At 35.8% G+C, this 23,378-nt stretch overlaps 1 protein-coding gene across 1 annotated transcript; it reads left to right on the top strand.

The window, feature by feature from the left end:
• The first annotated feature begins 48 nt into the window (after nucleotides 1-48).
• Nucleotides 49-22,679, top strand: LOC124167530 (dol-P-Man:Man(7)GlcNAc(2)-PP-Dol alpha-1,6-mannosyltransferase). The gene is made up of 9 exons (XM_046545477.1): nucleotides 49-159; nucleotides 306-431; nucleotides 550-682; nucleotides 9,375-9,548; nucleotides 9,793-9,946; nucleotides 10,277-10,421; nucleotides 11,268-11,494; nucleotides 18,913-19,170; nucleotides 20,384-22,679. The coding sequence occupies exons 1-9, from the start codon at nucleotides 148-150 to the stop codon at nucleotides 21,336-21,338; spliced, it is 2,184 nt and encodes a 727-aa protein (XP_046401433.1). The 5' UTR covers nucleotides 49-147; the 3' UTR covers nucleotides 21,339-22,679.
• Nucleotides 22,680-23,378: the final 699 nt, after the last annotated feature.

The raw sequence follows: 23,378 nt of genomic DNA, 5'->3' as shown, positions 1-23,378 counted from the left end.
TACCAAAACGCATGAAGAACGAATTTCAGCACACGCATTTAGTTATTCACTTCGGTTGCCTGGGTTGCCATCTATTACCGGAATTATGAAGCCAAATTTGCTTTCTGCTATGAAATAATAGATTTTAGATAGTGATAAACACATACGATGGAGAAACAAGTATATTTCTTTAACATACCAGTTTTTTTCATGATTTACTTTCTTTAATTTTACCGAGAATATGCTGTTCAACTTAACCTTCGCATTAATGATGTAGGTTTCCAGCAAGCATTGTTTTGGAACTATAGTTGTACTTCATCTTTCAGATGGACCGGTTAACAGTTTTGGTCGGTGCAGTGCACCTTTTTTATTCACCATTTACCAAAGTTGAAGAAAGCTTCAATTTACAAGCAATGCATGACATATTATACCACCGGTTTAATTTGTCACAGGTAAATTTATAATTAACTATTTACATGGGTCACAAGGTTATTCAACGCTTGTCACTCATAGAAATGTGGATTTATTTTTTAGAAATTATAGTTCCTATCCTCTGCACTTTATTTTCAGTACGACCATCACGAATTTCCTGGAGTTGTACCTCGAACTTTCTTAGGACCCTTATTTTTGTCATTTTTGGCCTCGCCTTTTGTAATGTTTTTTCATGCTCTTGGAGTTCGGAAATTCATGTCACAGTACATAGGTAGGTAAATGTGTGCGGGGATAAGATTTTTTAATGATTTTTTGCTTGTGAACACTTGTACACACATTGACCCGTTGGCATGTTGTGTTAAAATTTTAACCGAACACCAACTCAGTGTACATTATATTGAGGTACATGTTATTCTTACATTTGGCTTTATTAAATACAGATAACAATAATGTTATGCTCGGTCTAACATTCGTTGGTTGATTGGAGTTGCATGTTTTGCCACTCAATTCACTTGTGTAGAAATGGACCAGTAGGCCTTTGCTTCAAGTTTAAATTCCTTCTTGAATCAACCCCATCAATACAAGCGTGTTATCATGTGCAACAAGTTTGTATGCTTTAGGGGGCACAACTAACACTTCTGTTTCACTGTGTCTATCAATGTAAAAGAAAATTTTGGAATGAAATTCTTTGATTTTTTGTAATGTTCTCCAAATTGCTGGCTTATCTCTTCAACTTTGAATTTCCATTCAGCAGAGTATATCATTGAAAGAATAAACGTATGTACAGGTGGACTTAGGTAATGCTACTTGTCAATATACTTTTTCTCAAAAATGTTCTCTTACTAATGTTAATCACTTGGTTTTTTTAATCAATCTGAGGAAATAGCTGATTTCCCTTGCTATAATAACTTATTTGGAATTGACAATCAGTTACATTTTTCCTTTTGAAAATTGACTCTGTCGTTGACTCCAAGCAATGTATAGTGGATCATGCTGCTTGTAATAATAGAAGATTGGCTGATAGCTGTCCACTTTACTATTTTGTGTACAACTATGTAGTTTGGAGCGATTTGTGCCATCTTAAGGTTCCTAGGCTAGGATTAAGGCCATTGTTTTTGGGGAGGGTGGGTTGCGGGGGAGTGTTTGTTGATCCCACGTGGATACACTCGTGACTCATAAGTCAGAGATTTGCATGGCCAGCACTTCAAAAGGGAGAGGAAGAGAAGGAAAAAGGAAGGAAGCCCCGCTGTGATTAAAGAGCTCAATGATGCCTCTGGGACAGGGAGTTGATGGGAGGTGACCTTGTGCTATCATTAGAGCGACTTGAGCAACCACTAGGTTGAGGTGGGTAAAAGTCTCTGACTTATGAGCCTGGCTTTAACAGTGTATTCCTGCATGATCCCTAAGGATCTCGATCCAATTGAGGGTGATAACACGGAGTTCTTAAGTAAATCAATTATTAGGGAAGGGAAGTTTTACTACCTTCAAGTGAAAAAGTTAAAAGTAGCAGTTCAGTGAGCCATAAGGTAGTAAGGGTTGCAAGAGAGGACTAGGTTCCAGGTCTTTGCTTTCCTAAAGATATCAAAAGCATGTTTGTATGTTGAGAAAGCTAGATGTATGAAGGTCTAAAAATGTCAGTGTATCATTGTTGTCTATTCTGTTACAATTCCTGAGCTTGGAGCTGTCTCATTGGTATCGATTGGTATTGATTTTTTTGTTATGGAAAGAGGTGCTTTTAATTACGTAGTTAATTCTTCGAGAAGAAAATTGTTCCAAGAGAAGTTCCCATTGCTAGCCTGATGAGGCAATTAGCAACCCATGTTTATGGAGCTCCTAATACCATGTCCTACCTGTGCATTAAAATCCCCAGTAATTACAGTCATGTCAGTGTGTGGAATCTGTGACAATAATCTCTCTCTTACTCATCTTAGAATTGTTCTTTACAATATCCTTTTTGTTTTCCATCAGGGTCATTCCATGTCAGTTCATCCAGGCATGACACCCACCGACTCGGATTTTGATGAAACTTGCCAATTTTCATCCTTCCATGCTGGAATGAAACAGTGTAAAATATTTCTTGGCTATCTCTAATAGTTTTATTTTCACGACCATTTGAAGTTTGGGTGAAACTGCAGTTTTTCAATGAATGCTGTCTCCAGAGGCACTTGCGCCTCCAGAGGGAAATAATTTGTCTCAGCCATAGTTTTCATCCGATTCTTATGAAAATTTGCAGGTTTACTATAGAAGTCATGAGGATTCCAAAATCTTATTGAAAAATATCCTAAGGAATATTGGAAATTCTCTAAACTCGTATGTTTCATAAGATTTTAGAATATTTTGCGTCAAAAACATGGTTCTATAAAACATCAAATTTTGACCTGAGGCAATATCTGAATCAAGCTAAATTATTTTTTCTAATATTCCTTAAGGTATGACCCACCACCTGTAAAAATAAAATTCATGGCTTTTTGCTTGCTTTGTTGTTAAAAAAAATTTTATGCAAAAAAAATCCCTTTTCACGACTCTGGTCGTCAGTGTTGGGTCCTCCTTCAAGTGTGATGAAATGCTTGTGTTAACTGTTTTCTATATCTAAGAAAATATTTACAACATATATCTAGTGCATAATACATCCAAAAATTAAAACATTTTTTTATGTGCAGGTTGTTTTTCTCCCGATAAGAAAAATATATTTTTGAAATAGAATATTTTAAGGAATTCATAGCTCTTACCCATCATTGCTGTGGATAACTTAATTGTTGCTTAATAAAACACATCAAAATACAGGATGCATGTCAATACAAGTCAACTTTCTCCATTTTGTATTGACAAAAAACTTCTCGAATGTGTTTTACTTCAATAATGTTGCACAACTTATGAATGAACAATCACAATATATAGTCACTTTTGTCTGTGCATCAGTTTGTAGTTAAATAGGATAGTATCCAAGGTCTTCACTGAGGCCTATCTCTGAGAAAGCTAATATTTCAGTTACACTAGAGTTACATTTTTTTCCCAGTGGTGGTAATTCCAAGTTTTCCTTTTAAATCCAAGAGCCGTCGGTTCACACGTTCAATGTCTTTCTCCGAGAAGTAATATATTTGTCCTGAGCCTCTTGTGGTAGAAGTTTCCACATAACAAATGACATTATTTACAGGAACATTGCAAATATCTTCTTTCTCTTTTGGCCACTAAAATGATAAAGAATTTCACTTTTATATCTAATGGATCAACATCCTTTGACATAAGTTGCCCAAAAAACCAGTGATTGTCATACAAGCAGGCCACAAAAGAATTAGTACAAGTTTTTGTCAAAATTTCTTCCCAACTTGGCTTTATCAAGAAATTGTGGACAGAACTGTACGTGGTATCAAAGCTAATTTTTTTTGTCGCAATAATGTATAGAAGAATGGTAGCTACGAGTACCTGGGATTGTTTTTACAAGGTACTAGTGAGTTTCTAATTGTTGCTGAATCATTGATAATTGTTCTTTTTTTAAAACGTAAAATGAAATTTTGTCCACTTTGTACTTGCAGAACTGAAACACCTTTTCAATGGAAGTCATTGTATTACCCAGATCCCGCTGAAGGCTTTCTCTTGTAAGAATGCACTTAACTGTTCCACCTATCCCATCACATGGAGATTTCCCATGACTAGTTGAAAAAAAGACCAAGAAGCATGCAAGTCAAAGTCCTGGTGATGATGGCACAGGTTTATAAAGTTTTTACAGTTCTTATATTGGCCAGCACAACCATCACTGAAATATTGCACTTCCTTTACTTCAAGGAACTTTTCCTTTAAAAACTGAGTGACTATTTTTTGCGTTTCAAATACGAAAGCTACATCATGTTCTAGATCGTCACAAAATACACACAAACTTGACACACAGAGATCTTACTTCAGCTGTCCACGAGTATAAATTACCGCTGGATGTAGGGAACAACCATCCTGATTCCAGTGATGACCCTGTACCTCATCTTGTATTACATAATGGTATTTTTCACTGAAATCCAGCAAAACAATGGCTTCATCTGGCTGTAGGTTATTTTTTAGTTCTTTTAGGTATCTCGCCTGGGATTTGTTTATGAAGGAATGTGGGAGAAGTTTTTCCAGATTGTTCACCAGACTATTGATGTATTCATCCAGAGTCACTGTTAACCTAATTTATTGGGTCCGATCTGTTGTCACCCATTGTATGTCACTTCATCTTCAGGGTCCCATTCCTCAAATTTACTTTTCAGATGCTCCTTCAGTCGTTTTTCAGACATACATTCTGAACAGTGCCGTAACATGCAATCCCTGTTATCTTTGGAACATACCAAGTAGTCAAATAGGTCGTTGTAGGTCTCCTCTATAGAGCATCCATGGAGAAGAAGTGATGCATTCTGATGGATAGCACAGATACACACAGAATGGGCTACAGTGAAGCCTGCCAACACGCACCATTTAAGTTGCAACATACAGAATTTTGAAAACCCTATTTTTACATGTGGGAATTCAAATTGAAAAGCTGCATACAGCTCATTTAGGTTAAATAAAAGTAACCACTTTTGCTTGTGGACATTTTTGGACACACTCACCTTATCATTCATTCCTGGCATAAGGCGTGAATACTCGTAATTTTGGTAGAATGACTGAACTAAGTCCACTGCAGTTTGTTCTATGTTTTTCCCCCTCCTTGGATCTGGTATGGCTATGATGCCTTTCATTCTTAGAATTCCCTAGCATGCTGAATTGTATATTCACTAACATTAGTTTCGGTGGCTACTTTTTTCCTACTCCACGAAGTCGGAGCTAGTGTTAGTAGCTGAATTATCTCTCGCTGACTGCCTGCTGTCACCAGTTTTTCTTTTAGTAACCCAACTAGCACATCCATATCACTCGCTTTATCAAGAACTTCTGAATCATGCTCTGGAAGGAAATCTTTATCCAGTACTTTGAAAACCTTTTTGTTCAAAGTAGAACAACATTAATGAGGTAAAAAACATTTGTGAAGTTTTTTGTCAATACAAAATGGAGAAAGGTGACATGCATTGACATGCATCCTGTATTTTGATGTGTTTTATTAAGCAACAATTAAGTTATCCACAGCAATGATGGGTAAGAGCTATGAATTCCTTAAAATATTCTATTTCAAAAATATATTTTTCTTATCGGGAGAAAAACAACCTGCACATAAAAAAATGTTTTAATTTTTGGATGTATTATGCACTAGATATATGTTGTAAATATTTTCTTAGATATAGAAAACAGTTAACACAAGCATTTCATCACACTTGAAGGAGGACCCAACACTGACGACCAGAGTCGTGAAAAGGGATTTTTTTTGCATAAAATTTTTTTTAACAACAAAGCAAGCAAAAAGCCATGAATTTTATTTTTACAGGTGGTGGGTCATACCTTAAGGAATATTAGAAAAAATAATTTAGCTTGATTCAGATATTGCCTCAGGTCAAAATTTGATGTTTTATAGAACCATGTTTTTGACGCAAAATATTCTAAAATCTTATGAAACATACGAGTTTAGAGAATTTCCAATATTCCTTAGGATATTTTTCAATAAGATTTTGGAATCCTCATGACTTCTATAATAAACCTGCAAATTTTCATAAGAATCGGATGAAAACTATGGCTGAGACAAATTATTTCCCTCTGGAGGCGCAAGTGCCTCTGGAGACAGCATTCATTGAAAAACTGCAGTTTCACCCAAACTTCAAATGGTCGTGAAAATAAAACTATTAGAGATAGCCAAGAAATATTTTACACTGTTTCATTCCAGCATGGAAGGATGAAAATTGGCAAGTTTCATCAAAATCCGAGTCGGTGGGTGTCATGCCTGGATGAACTGACATGGAATGACCCATCAGTCTATGGAATGATATATGGGTAATGTGTATTTATAAATTTTTCTAGAACTCTTGCCTTGCAAAGGCTTTCCTTTATAGAATCGATTTCCAAAAAAATGCTGCATTTTCATATATTCATCATTGTTCTGTCTCCATCCAGGCCTGTTCTTCTCTTTGGTCCATCACATATCTGGCTGAAATCAGGCTTGTGTATCCATCCCTGTCCAGTCACCTTACTTATTTTAGCCCTACCACATCACTTGCATATTTCTTTAAATTCTGTTCTATTTCTTTCATCTTTCCCAGTTTTAGCATTGTCCTAACATTCTGTATTGGATAATTAAGACCTTATCCAGATGTCATACTCTTTTCTGATATTGTAATCCATTGCTCCTATCTTATTATTTAGTGCATTTTCATAACAATTTGTTTATTCCCAGGTGAGATTGTTGACATCATGGTCAATCCCCTCTGCATTTGAGGGACCTTGGATTCTATTAGTGTTTAGAAGTTCTTTTAATCATTGGTACAACCTGAAGTTTTTTCAGTCATAATGAGAGTGAAATATATCCCCATAAAATTATTAATACCTCATTACTTTGATTACTGTTATTTCTTTTTCATTATCTAATCCATTTAGCTACACTGTGAGGAAGACAGATATGAACACACATGCACTACATATATGGAGTCAAGGGCACTGTATGCATTGCTTTACGATGTGGGCCTTAAGGCAGAAATTGGAATAACTTGGTGATAAAGAGTATTGATTTACGCAATTGTGGTTTTCATGGAACTTCAAAGGGGTTGCACTACATTTTGCAGTCTCTAAAACGTGTAGGATGCATGAGATAAGTCATTTTATTAACTGCCCAGAAAAGTTTGCAACCCATGGAATTATACTTCAATGCAATTTTTTAAGCAGCCTGAAGATAGTGCTTCTTCCTTCCTAACACATTGAGTTAGGGCTGATAAAGAATTTGTTTGAAGAAGTTCTCTGTATTATTGTGAAGTGTTTCTGTAATCTAGTGAAGCAAAAATGAACTGCAATGAACAAAATATAGTGGCTGAGGCTCATTAATAAGCAAAACAAAATGAACATAATGATAACTGTATTAAAAATCTTGTCTATTTTTTAAGTGTCTGGGAGGGGAATCCTCCTATCCTCCTATGCTATAGACACACAAACTTTAATGTTTCAAATTTCTCATTTCACAAAATGGCGGTAGCTGAAAAATGAAAAAAATGGTGAATTTGCCATTGAGTGAGGAGGAGGTTTAGTGGCTTTCCACTGGTAGTTCATGCTGCCGCAAACATGTTAACCCTTTCCGGCTGGCAGAACTTCTTTGTGCATTCTTTGTTGTGACTGCAGAAAGAAAGTTTTTAACTGTTTTATCATTGGTCAGATATGAAGTTCCATCCCTTGCAGGGTAGCTTGCGTTCTCTCAACCCTCACAGTGGGAAATATTTCCGGGCTGTAACACAACATTATGCTCCTTCCTGAGGGGGATCCTTGGCTTGAAGTACCCATAATTTTAATCTGTTATGTTTTCAAAATGGAATTTATTTACTAACCCTAGATTTACTGACGAATTTTTCCATATAGCCATTTTCCACCATTCGAATCAAATCTAAATGGTTGATAAGCAGTGCATGAAAAAGCAACTGTCTTGTTGATGGTTTAGTTTCAAATTGATAAAATAATAATAAGCAGTGCTTGTTCATTTCAAAGTTTATGTCCACTAGCAGTACTTGTCAAAGGCCTTTTTAATTATAATAATTTATGAATGCAAGGATAATTTTGAAGTACAAATTATGACTGAATTATTTTTACAAAAAAAATAGAAATTATTTGAATGAAAGTATGATGGAGATGTTCTCCAATGTTTCCCAACCTTAGTATAAATAAAATATTAATTAGTGGTAGGGTTTAATTAAAATTTTAACAATGAAAAATGAATTTTATTTGGGTACCTACCAATGTATTTATGAGTACATAATGAAGTGCTCAAGAAGAAGAGAGCAGTGTGGTCATTCTGGATTTTTATGGGTCCACTCCTAGCGACACCGTTACCTTGGCCAGGTAGCAGAAGACGTCCTTCACTTTTTAATGGGTTTCAAAACTGTCTGCTGCAGTCTTATCATTTCCGAGAAGGAATTCTAGGACACAATTTTCACACTGTACGTCATTCATCTTGGTGGGTTAGATGATTTTTGCCATCCTATTTCCTCTAGTTATTCATGTATTCTACTTTTAGAGAAAAAAGTGTACTGATTCTGAGAGATAGGTCAGATGATTGTTGCCACAGTAGTTGCCATATAGCTGTGTGAAAGGAAAATATGAGCAAAAAGGAGTCTGTGTCAGTATGTATGTTGGAATCGGTAAGTCTGTTAATGAGAGGCTGTATTCTTATGCTTAACATGGGCATATTCAGGATCAAAACTAAGGTGAGGGGGGGGGAGGGCAAGGTGTGGCCTTTTAAGTTGTAACGTTTTAGCAGATAAAATGTTAATGAAACCAAAATTTTAAGGAAATTATGACAGATATGCTTTATTATATGCAGTAAAATTATTTCCTTGAAAAAAATAGTTTTTGAATTGAAATAAAATTGATTTTTATTTTAGTTCCATGTGTTACACTAATATCATTTTTCTTCAAAAGAAAATTTCTACAAACATTTTGTTATGAATTAAGTTAATTTTTGCTCCCAGGGGGTTGCTGGCCCCTCCTCCCCCCCCCCCCCTGCTGGGTACGCCCATGATGCTTAAGACTAATTTTCCTCTTATTGTGAAAGTCAAAACCATCAAAAGTCAGAGGTCCCCATAAGCTGGTGTCCATAAGCAGAGGTTACAGTCTTTAACTCTTTCATGAGAAAATAAAATTTGAGTGCCTTTGGTATGAATTGCATGGTTCATTGCTTTATGAAAGCTTGAAAAAGGAATCCAAATTTTTGCTTGAGATTTTTACTTTCCTGGTGAAGTATAATTCTAACCTGAGTACACCATATTATTGGTCTGTTCTCCTATATTCAGAAAAACTTTCTCTTATTTTAGCATTTGATACATGGTCCATTTGGCATGAGACGTGATGTATGTTGAATTGTTTTGCATTTGTTGCAGTTAGAGCAGTTTTGGGGCTGTGCGTATTGACTGCCTACAGAGAGTTAAGAAGAGCAGTCCATTCATTATTTGGTATTAAAATGGCAACTTGGTTTCTTGCCATTACCCTGACTCAGTACCACTTCATGTACTATTTGAGCCGTCCTTTGCCAAATATTTTGGCTCTCCCTCTCGGTAATTATTGTTCTACTGTTCTTGCCTATAATATACTTTTGAAATTGCATGTTTTTATTTGAAATTACTCATTCAAAGAATAAATTGGAATGCTGATCAAATTTCTTTTTATAAATATCAAATGAAAGCCTAATTTCTCAATTCATCATTTTACAATGAAGTTCCGAGTACCTATTTATTTTATATTTTATGTAATAACTTACCTCATTATATAAATATATATTCTTTCCATTCTATTTTAAAGTTCTACTTGCTCTTGAAAGTTGGCTAATGGGGAACCATGGGAGATTTATTTATTTTTCTGCTGCAGCTATCATTGTATTTCGTGCTGAACTAGCACTGTTCCTTGGAATAATTCTTCTAAGTGAACTTGCCATGAGGAAAATTAGCCTCACCAGGTAATGTATTTTGGAATGGAAAAATTTTTGTGTGAATTTTAATTTATTATTGGATTTAAATGCCTCCCTCACTTACAATACTTCTAGGATGTATACCTACTCATGAAAGTATTGTTGCCTGTACACTTAATTTTTCTGCTAAAAATTGTATTGAATACACATGTATACATACATCTGTTTGTGACTATTATGATTAGATTAAAGTTAATATGAGGCTATTAGATAATTACCTGTCATGCTGTTACAAATATATTTATAGATGCAACTGAAGATGAAACACTGTTGTATTCTCCTCTTTGCTCTCTCTAATTAACGTTTTCTTTGTTATAGTGCTATCAAGCATGCTGTACCCGCTGGTCTACTATTCTTATCACTATCATTTTTTGTGGATTCCATATTTTGGAAAAGACCATTGTGGCCTGAAGGTGAAGTACTTTGGTTTAATGTGGTGCTAAACCGAAGTCACGAGTGGGGAGTATCCTTGATCAAATATTAGATTTATTAATTTCATTGTTGTTCTTGGTACTTGAGAAAGTGGTTATATTATACACACTGTGTTGAAATGGAGTTGAGTTGTTTCCTATCTGCTTCTATGTCTTTTACGGTATTTACTTTTCCAATCCATGTTAATTTTCATCTCAAGATGTCTTAGTCCATGATTTTTTGTTTGAGTTAACAGAGCTTGGAAGGGAAGTGCATGTTACAAATTACTATTACACTTTTACCTCGTAAAGTTTCACTCTCATTCCAAAACGATCAACCGGCCCTTGCTAATTTGCCTCGTAATTTTGCCATATTCCACACAAATATTTTATATAAACTCTACTGTCATTTTCTACACATTGACTTACAATGGTTAGTAGAATCTTATGCCAAGTGTTGTGTACAGTGAATTTATATGTAAGTTAAAGTGGCCTTTACAACCTGCTATCTATGCATATGCTGAGTTGAGGTATTATGTATGCATAAAATAGGCTGTTATGAAACTTGAAAGTTGGATTTTTATGGTGTGTCTTCATTATCACTATTACTTTTACACATTATCATTATCACTATTACTTGGTTAATATAGTAGCTATAGGTATGATTAAATTACTGCATCAAAAGTTTCTGATGAATATATGTACGTGATTTTAATATTGGATAACTGCCTTCTTGGAAGTCCTTATCCTGGAATAGGATACTTGCTGTAGCATAATTACTCATTGAAATTGGTGATTTCATCAGTTTCAAATATGAATTTGTGATATTTACAATCATTTTTAAGTTTGAGTGTTTATAAATGAAATATGCTGGTATAATCCTTAACATTTTTGATCAGACTCATCCTTTTTTATGGTATTTTTATTCTGCTATTCCCCGTGGAATGGCATTTTCAATGTTCCTTGTTCCAATCGGAGCTTATTATGACAGAAGAGTTGGAAGAATATTATTTCCTCCACTTCTCTTTGTTCTCTTGTACTCATTTCTACCTCACAAGGAGCTGCGGTTTATAATATATGTCTTCCCATTGCTAAACATTGCTGCAGCATGTGCCTGCAACAGATTGTAAGTTTGTGATGAGTTGTACTAGCTCTTTTGTTAATTATATATCTTTAATTACCTTCATATCTATGGGTTAAGCAGGTGTTATTATACATAGTTAGTGCTGTGGCACATTCAAAACAGTCCAATAGCTTGCATAACTTTTTCACTGTTTTAACATCTTGGATTATTATTATTATTATTATTATTAATTATGCTGTAAATTGATGGCAAGTCGTCTAGCCTTATGTTGCCTCCTAACAGTACACAATCAGTGAGCTCCTTTTAGTTTCATAGTTTCAATACTTACTGGACTCCTAATTTAATAATTAGAGGCCAAGTAAAACAATATCATCGGATTTGAAATTTACTTTTCCTTGAAATATGTCATCATAAACTATATAGATCTTGTGGGTAAACTCTTCTCAGGATTTTCAGTAGGTTAAATTATCCGTAACAGCCAACGTTTCAAGCTCCGACTTGCTGCTCAACCTTTATTTATTCAAATAAAACAACATTCAGCAGCCCTGACGATGAGCCCCAAGTCAGAGCTTGAAATGTTGGCTAATATGGATCAATTAACCGATTAGTAGAATCCCAAGAATAGTTTATCCACCTTATTCGCCAGGAAAGCATCAAATCATATTATGTATATAGCTTGTATCTATGAGCAAGTTTTTTAGTTTCTTTTCCCCAAATTCTGTCACAGAATTTTGCTGACTGTGCCAATTGATCCTTTTCTTTTTTAACAATAATAATAATAATTTATTGGTCACAGAAAAGATATGAATATACATATATAGGACCCGTCAGGAAAACATAAAAATCAAATCAAAAATACAAAGTAACTCACAATATATATATATATACATATGTTACATTAGTTGCGAGGCATCCTCAAAGAATTCATCAATTGAATAGTAGCAATGATCTAAAAGATATTTTTTTAATTTTGCTTTGAAAAGGCCAGGTCTGATTTCGTCTTTGATTGATTTTCTTTGATTTATAAATTTTAATACTCATATTGATAGGCCCTCTACTGAAGAGAGAAAGATTTTGTTGCCTCACTGCGAGCTCATTTCTACTTCTTGTATGATAATCATGAATATCGTTATTCAAGGTAAGGCACAACTTTTGTTTAAATTCTCTAATTAACATCACAGCATAATAAATATATATACAAGGAAGGGGAAGGATCTGTAACCTTTTGAAAAGATTACGGCAGCTAGCTTGTTTTTTAGCTTTGCATAATATTCTTACCGACCATTTTTGTAGTTTAAAAAGACGGACTGACTTAGGGGAGTGACCCCAGGCTAAAATACCATATTTTAATCTACTATAAATATGTGCATAGTAAATTGATTTAGCTGTTTCTGTATTTGTGAGCTGAATCACCCGTCTAATTAAGTAGCAGCCTGAAGCCACCGAGGATGAAATGCAATTTATATGGGTATCCCAGTTTAGATTTTCATTGATGGAGATGCCTAGAAATTTGGTATCAGTAACACGCTTAACAGTACAATCCGAAAATTTAATATAAGGGCTGTAATCAATTTTTTTTTGAGTAGGATGGAAAAATATAAAGGAAGACTTGGATTTATTTATAGCCACTTTGTTAGATGAACACCATGTTTCCATTTTGATGACAGCATTTTGAGTGGGAGCAACAATATTGCCATCATGTTTCAGTAGATGATTTATGAATGAACATGAATTTAAGAAAGTCTTTGTGTTGTGGTGTATCTCTCAAGTGTGTGTGCTGTGCACTGACAGTCAATTTTGTAGAATAGAAAATACATATTTCAACCATCAACAGACTGGTTTCATCTTTCGCACTCAGTAAATCAGTAATAGGGTAGTTTCCTTCATCAAAGAAAACAAGAGGCATTGATTGCGATTCATTACCCAACATTAGTGTTTTCATAATATACAAATTATTTGGTTTTAGAAATCCCAGTCTAGACGAATGTTGATGGTCAATTTTAACTGCATTTGAAAAAGGCCAGATTGGCGCCCATGCGATGCCACTCCACGTGATGTCACACGGACCTAGTTTCTATACGATTAGATAGGAGTTTTACATTGTCTGAGATTACCAATGCATGCATGAGGCACAGAGCTCAGGGAAAGATCTCTTAATAATCACCTATTAAAACTGGCTAAGGTCGGAAAGTTTTCTTCATTTGATAAGGTATTAATAATCCTTATTTAAGCCAAGCGCTACCAGCTAGCAGGGTACTCTGCCACAGCTGCTAGCATCCTGCGTCATATCATCGCTCAAAGCCTCGCCCCAAGGTTTCCTCACTTGCGGCAGCTGGAACCAGAACGACATCACACGGAGTTTTCCCAGCATTCATACTTAGCCGTCGCATTTTCACACGCTTGAAATTTTTCACTTTTCATTTAATCGCAAAAAATAGATATCGTCATTTAAAAATCTAAAAGCGTGAAATACGTACTCCAGGGTAATAATCTTTCGATTTAGGCAATAAAAAAATAATAGGAAACCACCCTATTATTACCCAGTAATTATTAGTACTATTGCATATTTCAAAATCCTCTGAAATTGTGAGCAGAGGAAATAATATTAATAACATCTGGTCTGGCATGGCGGAGACACATGAGTCTCACGATGAAAATACCAACTTTACAATTTCTACAAAGCTGAAAAGTGGAATCTTTACTGTTGGTTTTTTTCATTTGGATGTGCATATTTATTTTTTTTAATTATAAGTGGAAATACACTTTCCTGCAGAAGTTGCAGATAGTTAAACATTAAATTAATAACGAATAATGAATTGTTTAGTAAAGAATATTCAGATTATTATAAAATTGATTGAATAATGTTATAAGCAGCTGCTTTTAGTTCCCCTGCTAGTATGAACGAATATTACCAAGATGATTGAGGCAGTAAGGTGTGGTCCAAAATAAACTACCTTAAAACCTGTCAATTCTCCCCCTAATTTGATGAGAAATGACTAGAAAACTGCTTTTAACCAGTATCAATTCAATATTAATAATAATAATAATCTTTATTTGCCGGAAAGACAATTATATGCAATACATAAATTGTATAAGGCACGTCAAAAACACAGGTTGGGTACAAATAAAAGATATAAGGCACAAACAGCAAAGTGAGGTGAGCATATATAATATTACTGTGACAGGTACTCTGATATAGAGTAAAAGCAGCCTGAAAGTAAAAAGTCTTTCAGCTTGTTTTTAAATACCCCTTGACTCATGGGATCTTTTAGCTCCATAGGGAGCTTATTGTACAAAAGTAGACTCATAAATTGTTCACCACAGGCAGCACTTTTAGTCCGGACATAGGGGACATGCAAATCTTTGTGCTGCCTCGTATAATGAGTGTGAATGCTGGCGTTTGGGACAAAGTCTTGGAAGTTAGTCTTTACTTTGAGAAGTATGGTGAATATATAAAGACAGGGCACAGGTAATATTCGTAGATCTTTAAACAATGGCCGACAGGGTGTCCGATAGGGTTTGTTGGACAATAAGCGTACCACTCTTTTTTGAATTTTGAATATGGTAACGGCATGTGGAGATGAACCCCAATGCAGAATGCTGTACAGAACATGAGAGTGGAATTCACCATAATACAAGAGTAGCAGAACATCTAGTGACACAGTGGAGCGTATATACCTGATTAGATAACACACAGAACTGAGCTTACGTGCCAATTCGCTGATATGCATTGCCCAGGAAAGATTAGAATCAATAGTCACACCCAAAAACTTTGTACTCTCAACTTGTGGTATACATGCACCGTTAAGGTCCACAGTGATCTGCCTATTATTTTTTCCAATATTTGTGAAGTAGATAAGTTGAGATTTACAAACATTAGGCTTCAAACAATTTTTAACACACCATTTATACAACTGCTGGGATACAGAGTTAGCAGAGGTACATAAGCTATTCACTTGAGATGAGGTAACAACAAAATTAGCATCATCAGCATATAACACTGGGGTGATATCAGAGGATCGAGAGACAAAGTTAGTAAGATCATTCACATATACTAAAAACAAGATAGGGCCAAGAACAGATCCTTGGGGGACACCTTGGGAAATAACTTTTGGTGGGGAAATAAATTTCACACCATTGGACACTACAGCAACAGTCTGTGATCTGTTGGCGAGGTATGATTCCAACCAAAGAAATGGAATACCTCTAATACCAAAATAGGATATCTTGTTCATAAGAATTTTATGGTTGACACTATCAAAGGCCTTAGATAAGTCATAGAACAAGCCAAGTACTTCAGCTTTGTTGTCTAGAGCATTCAGAATTATATTGACTGCCTGAGAAATAGCTTGGGAAGTTGATCTTTTCTTTCGAAAACCATATTGATGGGGAGAAAGATAGTTATTTGATTCCAGGTAAGAGGTCAATCTGTTGTAGAAAATTTGCTCGAAAACCTTGCCAAGCTGTACAAGCTGTGCAGCGGTTTTATGATTTGTAATTTTTTCCCTTGAAGTCCCATTTTGTCGTCAACACTTGCAGGAGGGACATTAATTTATCTTCGTCATGGCATCATGCATTGGGTTTTTGTCTAGTAGTATGTATGTATATGTGATGAGGTAAAATGGTACATAAAATTTTTATGATATCGTAGAATACTCTTTTATTTATGCTTTTGCTAAAAAGTCTATTATTCATGAATGAAAGTATAAAAATAATATAGTAAAATTATTTTCAGAGATTATTGACACTAGATGGCGGGTACTTTTTCTTGAGCATAGAAATGTTTTGATAACCCCTTCTTTATACTCAGTGAAAATTTCATTAATGAAGGCATTAACTTTTAAGTATGTGAATCATAGGGTACTTCATCATTGGGGGGCACTAAATTTTTTGAAATTGCAATAGTGGGACAGTGGGATAAAATTCATGCGGTTTCACAAAAATGGGTGCAATTCGTGCGTAGGTTTCCGCGGGGTTGTTCACGACGACAGCTAATTTTCAGGTTCTCCAGCCGCGTCTGTCGTTTGTGGTTGTCAACAGTTTCGAAAGCCATCCTGCTTTCGTCTTCAGGTCGAAGGTGAGAAGTTTTGATTTTTTGCCGTCTTATATAGCACTGGCCGATCTCCCCCTGTGCGCTTATTGGTCAGTACTCTCTTCCACATGTTGCTGATTGGGTAGCCATTGTCCCTGTTAATATTTTGTGTTTTGTGAATTGGCAAATATGAAAACTTCTCACCTTCGACCTGAAGACGAAAGCAGGATGGCTTTCGAAACTGTTGTCAACCATAAACGACGGACGCGGCCGGAGAACCCAAAAATAAGCAAAAATGGGTGCAGTCTAATGAAAGCTATCAATGTTCTGCAACGCTCAAATTTAGGTCCTAAGCTGTTCATTGTTCTCTACGGAGCACTAGGAGTTCACAGATGATGTCATGGACAAATGTCATCATGCTCGGTTCTGCTGTGCTTCCAACGTTCTGAGAAAATCTTGGGTAAAAACTGTAGTGAAGGCATATTAATAGGCAGCATTCAAAATGGGAGTGTATCCTGCTAAGTATTCAGTGTCTAGTGTGCTGTCCACAATTTTTCACTGATAACTATTATTATGATGGTATGCTATAAAAATAGGATCACTCCAAGTGATGTTTAACTTGATATTTATTCAAATAATATGTATCTCATCTTTGCATGAAAAAAATATATCTTACAGAATCATTATGGCATAATTAAACCTAAAAATTAAGTCTTACTTGCTTGTTGTCTAATATAATCCTTCACTACCGCTCTTGCGTAAGGTTATCAAAAGTTTATTATTTTATAGAAGACAAATATTGGCAGAGTTGATAGTTTGCTATTGAAGCCACAAGTCATATTACTAAAGTTTGGAGCAGTTATAGCATCCAAAGACATGTATCATAAACCCACCATATGTAACTATATCACATGTTTCTAATCAAGGAGCCTGAACGCCACGCTGGAGTGAATGTAAATGTTTAAATATTTCCTTATAGTTCCACTTATGAGTTGCCTCTAAATTTTATTTTTGGAATAGTATTTTAGCTGTGTTTAGGCTATGAAATAAAGGTTTTGGACTAGTCTGTGATGAGAAAATGTAACAAACAATTTTTGAAGCATTAAGTGTTGCAATAGTAGGAAAGGGCATTTAATTTCTTACTCAAAATCTTTGCCTTAAAATAAGCCATGGCTTTGTGATAATTTGGTAGAGAAATGGAGGGAGAAGTCTCAGTGTATTAAATTGGAGGTGGATGCAAACCAATGCATCAAACCAATCTTAAGCTTGATGACAGCTATTGATGATGATTAGCTCTCGTGTAATTTTTGATCTAATTGGGGGAGGCAATAGTTGTGAGTAGACTTGCATTTCCTTTAAGCTGCATCAAATCTTCAAATTGCATATCAATGTTTATCCACGAAATATTGTTCATGGTGTTAAGTGATGAGAAAATGTAATGGATAACCTGAGAATCTAAAGTTTTCATTACCAATTTTCAATGCCATAATTCATATGGATTGTTAGAATACCTACTTACATGTCTAAACATAAAACATGCGTACACACAGGAATATTAACGACTGAATGTAAGATATATTTCATTTATCCTCTAGCATTTGAAAATTCTAAAATATTTCCTGCAGAGAGGACTCTTAACACTTTTGAGTGCCGGCTGCTAAATTTAAAGCCCTACTGAAAAATCCAGCCATTTTTACTATATTCGTAAATTTTTTTAAAACATAAGCATCAAAAATATATTTATATCGATGTTCATTTCAATAAAAATGGACTTTGCTCTTCTTTATGAATGAATTGAAGAACATATACTGCTAATTTTTAAATGCATAATTTAACAATGAAAACCTACTGTTTTTGAAAAATAAAAAAGTTGCAACATATGATGTACCGCCATAACATGCATAATAATTTTTTTAATATGCTCAATTTGAACTATTTAAAGCATGGAAATTATAAAAAAGCATTGTTCCAAGCAAAGCATTAAAAATCCTGGATGACAAAAAGGGTCAATGCACCCTCAACGAATGGTCTATTGGCCCAAAGAATTTTCACACTAAGTGGCCTAAGATGAGGATGCCCGGTAGCTACGGAGGACTTTTCGTCCTCAAGACATAAAGTGAACTCTCTTTCCATCGAGCAGTTGATTTTTGAAATAGCAGAACCACTAAGCAGTAAACTGGAAAAGTACCACGGGCGAAATATTACGGCTTCACGCATACAAAGCCAATTAAACGGAAAGAGTAATATTACGTCCATGGCACGCAAAGTGTTAAATACTTTTTCTTTGATGAGTTTTTGTAGATTTCTTCTTGCATGTGTATCTTGTGATTGTTTATATAAAAATTGGTTGTGTTTTTCTGATCGTATTTGAATTTTGGCACTCAGTACCTTTGAGATAATATGTATTATTGCGGTGGTTTAATTGCAGGTGGGAAAATCGGGAGAAATCTGGTTGGCACTCACTTCTTGCAATGGGAGCAAGTTGCCACTTGCTAGCTAACGTGGCCTTCTCTACCATGCTCCTTGGAATGGCTGGATGCAATTACCCAGGGGGCACCGCTCTTGCCCACCTCCATCGTATCGAAAGTGATATCCCACCTGGCTCACCCATGCCCTATGTTCATGTCGATGTGTACAGTGCTCAAACAGGTGTGTCCCGGTTTTTGGAGTGGAAGCCAGGTTGGAGGTAAGTTTTTCATCCATCATTTTTGTAACCATCGGAGTAGTTGCTCTCTGTGCTGGCTGAGATGCCAGCTCTACTGAGTGATTGGTACAAGGTCCTAAATCTCCACTATTGCCTTATTTTTGTAAATAATCGTATAGATTATGAACATTAGTTTATATGCCCTTAGTTTTTGTGGTTGTTAACTGTCATTTTCATTTATGCAATTTAAAATGAGTTGGTTTAGTATGATTAATTCAGATACTCTTCCATCAGCCCCTGGTGGGCTAAGTCCATACATACTCTGATTGGCCTCGAGTTTGCCCTGTTTCCGGATGCTCTGTAGAATTGCAAAGGCCAATGCAGGCAAAGCATTCAAAGTCGTGAGTTGTCCGAAACATCTGGCGACAGGGCAAACTTGCGGCAATCAGAGAGCTTGGTTCAAAGTTACTGTTGTTTAAAATTGGTATGTTTTCGACCTGAACATAATAGGTGATTTTGTTTCCTACTGGCATCTACTATTCAGGGCTAAAATTTCGTGGCACAATTATTCTCCGTCCTGAATGTGATCCAAATCCTAGTATTATGGCTTCTATTGATCTCCCATTTCTATTCCAAATTACGCATGGAGGAAAAATATGGACTATCCCAACAGCCACTGTGTAACAGTAGAGAAGAGTTAAATTAAAACTCTGAACACTATGTTTAGCTCACGTTACCTAATTGGGGCATCTACGAAGAAAAACTATATTTGCATGAGTAAGGCTTTAGAGAGTATTATTTTGTGAAAATACCTATGTGAAAAGCGAATTATGAGAAAAAATTGATTTGATAGAGGAAATAACAATCAGATACTGATTGAGGATGAAAAATTCATCTTAGAAATCAATACAGGGTGGTGGAAATGAAAACTTTAGTTCAGCTAGTCAGCGTTATCCATTTTGATTTCCCGTTTCATGTGATGATTATTGAAGCCCTCTGTATATCGGATGTAAAAGCTATAAGGTCATTAAATATGTATTTAAATGATGCACTTGACTATGATACACTTAGCTATAATGTTTATCTTCATTTTGATGCACGGAGACATGGAAAAAATCTGCCCCCATGAAATCAAGTGAACAGTGAAAAAATGTAAATAAAATGACTTGAACTTACAAGGAGCCATGACTGCCATCTGACTCTTACTTAGTGTTATTTATGTAAATAAAGTTAAAGATGTATGTATTCTTTTCAGGTACAATAAGACTGAAAATCTTATGCCTGGAGGCCCAGAGATGATGTCATTTACTCATCTTCTTATTGAAGCGAAGAGCAAGTATTCTCTGAAGTTGAAACCATACTCAAAGACTCACACCATTTTAGATTCTGTGGATGGATTTTCTCAGGTTAGCTTCAATTACAACAGTTTTCCACCTATAAAAATCCGAACAAGGCCACAGATATTTATCCTGAAGAGGAAGTATATCTCTTTCGAAGAGGGTGATGATGACGACCCTGACGAAACAGGCTATGAAGAATCAGGTACTGTTGCTGAGGAGCCGGCAGATGAGAATGAAGCTGTACCCTTGGAAAGTCCTGAAGGGAAAAATGGAGCTGTTAAAGAACCTGATGTGGTTGTGGAAGAGCCTAGATATCCCAGGAAGAGAAAGCTCTCTCGTGTCAAGGTCTTGGAGGAGAAATCGAGAGATGTCAAACCTGAGTTAGACCAAGAGAAAGAACTTGAAAAGATCGTAATGGAGAGTGGATCTGGAAAAAGGGTCCAGAGAGATGCTGCTAAATCTTCACAAGAGAATGAAAGAGAGGAGTTAGCTGAAGGTAGTGATGTGGAGCAAGAGGAAAAGAAGGAACAAGTTGTTGGAGATAAAAACGATATTTCCGAAGAAGAAAAACCTGTGCTTAAGAAACCTAAAATGAAGGTGCGTGTGAAGAAGGATGACTTAGGTTTAATGAAACCAAAGAAGAAGGTCAGGCGGCTGAAGAAAGAGAAGAAGCTCACAACCAGTGGTGCACTGGTGCCTTTTGAAGATTTCTTCTGGGATTGGGAGGATGATGAGGTGGACGATGAGGATAAAGTTGCCCCTATGTGTCTCATAGAAGACAAGCCTCAGCCACTGAATGAACCCCCTAAGCCAACGGAGGAGCCGTTTTCAAAAAGGTCCCCCAAGGCAGGAAAGTCAAGGATGAAGTGAGATTTTTAAATGGTGATGTGTTGTGTGAATTTTATTCTTAGTTTCAACTAACGTGGGACTGAATTCTTAATCTGTTATACAAGTGCTCAAAAACTGACTCTGCTCCTGAGAAGATGATGGACTAGATGGTGAGACATGACGAATAAATTTTACTCATTGGTGTATTTTTGAAAATGTGCTGCATAATGATAGCGTCAGTGGCTTCACAGTCCTCCCTCTGGAATGTTAAATGGATTATATCATTCTTTCGCAAGAATAACCTCTGACTGGAATGATTTATTTTCATATGAAAATTACTGCAAATCACCATTGTTGCAGATTGGTATAAATGACTGCTATTGATTGTCCAATGTGCTGGCACTTAGTAATTTTTACAATTTTTCATCCCATTCCTTTTCTTTTTATACTTTAAATACAAACTAAGTACTGTTATTTATTTTTCATCAAAGTGCCTAAACGTGCTTTCATTCCGTTTTCGCTTGTTTTGGTTTCTTTCCAGTTGTTTCAAAAGTTTTCAATCGATGTTTTTAAAGTGTCTGTCTGTGAATTTCCAGTTTATTTCATGTTTCTAGGGAAGTTAACTTGTAGGTTTCATGTCATTTCTGCATTCACTAGATTGCACATGCAGGCAGTCTGCGGTGTTTATACCCTCCTTGTGGCATCAGTGTTTGGCATAGCTTTGTTGGCCAATGGTTTACCTAGAGAATTTCTAAAGTGAAAAGAAAAGAGGTTGTGTTGAATGATCTAAATACCCATAGCTCATTGGGGCGGCATTTATCTGTGCACCCTTCTATATTCTTGTATGGAAAGAATGTCTCCTTTCTTTGACATTTCACCTCAGAATCCTGTGTTCCACCCATTTGGCATGTGTATTGTGAGATAGTGGTTTTTCATGTTGGGATCTTAAGGCAGTGAGGATTACTAATTATGTTTATCATTTATTATTCTGTGAATTCTGAGTGGAATGTGGTGATGCAGCAATAGATAACTACTTTTTGTGTTTTGTGCAGTCCTTAATCACTTATTCTAGTCAAGGATGGATTGAGATGAAACACAGCTTTACCATTTTGTGTGTGGACAGTTATGGGCTAGACATTCACAGGGTGTGAAATTTTCCTGTCCTTGTTGATCCTGTGCTTCCATATCTTGCATTGCAGAATGTTACCTTGTAATATTTTTACATGACCTCTCTGATGTTGGTGTTCTTTTGTGGGATTTTCCCAATTTGAGAGGCTCCATGATGCACGTGGATATCTTAATGGAAGCAAACATTTAATTTTTGTACTTGTAATGAAAATTATTTTCTTGTATCAGAGTGATTTATTAAATTGTTGGTACAAATTTCTAATGGTGCAGAGTGCTTCATAGAGCCATCCATACAGCTGTAGCCGGCCGGTGCATCACGATTTGAAATCAACGCATTAAATGCTACCCACTGCAGATACTGATAGCCATAGGGTCCCCAAGAAATGGTAAATCTTTATTCTGCAAAATAAATCAACTTTTTCTCTAAGATCAGTAAAGTTTTATGAAAGAAAAAACTGAAACCAATGCACAGATTAAAAGCTACCCATTCTGATGATCAATAAATTCAATGCGGATGACTTTAAGGTTCTTAAGCCCCCACCAACTTTGGCCTCTGATGCCATACATAGCTCAGAATCATAGTCATTAATAAGCAAACATACAATCACGTATATTATTACAGAAAGGTCTTTTCCTGTCATTCCGTATATGCTCTGTTACTTGTGCACCGACACTGATGAATGAGGTATCATTTTAAACATTGAATCACCGGCTTCTGGTGAAATTTATTACCTCAAGTTTTGATTTTTCCATGTTGATTACTCGTTTGAGGTGTTTATACTCAACACGTTTTTTTTATTCTAACCTTCAAAAAAAAAGGTTTAACCCTTTCACTGCTGTGAACGTACTTTTTCTTCCTCCCTCCATGCACTCAGCACTTTTGCTGAAGCACTTTGAAGGGTCGCTAATCTCCGGGACCCTTTCCTCGACCCTCGCTGGTCCCTCCATTCGACC

This window comes from Ischnura elegans, chromosome 11, assembly GCF_921293095.1.
Source record: "Ischnura elegans chromosome 11, ioIscEleg1.1, whole genome shotgun sequence".
Taxonomy (NCBI): Eukaryota; Metazoa; Arthropoda; class Insecta; order Odonata; family Coenagrionidae; genus Ischnura; species Ischnura elegans.
This window is presented reverse-complemented; position numbering and strand designations above follow the sequence as displayed.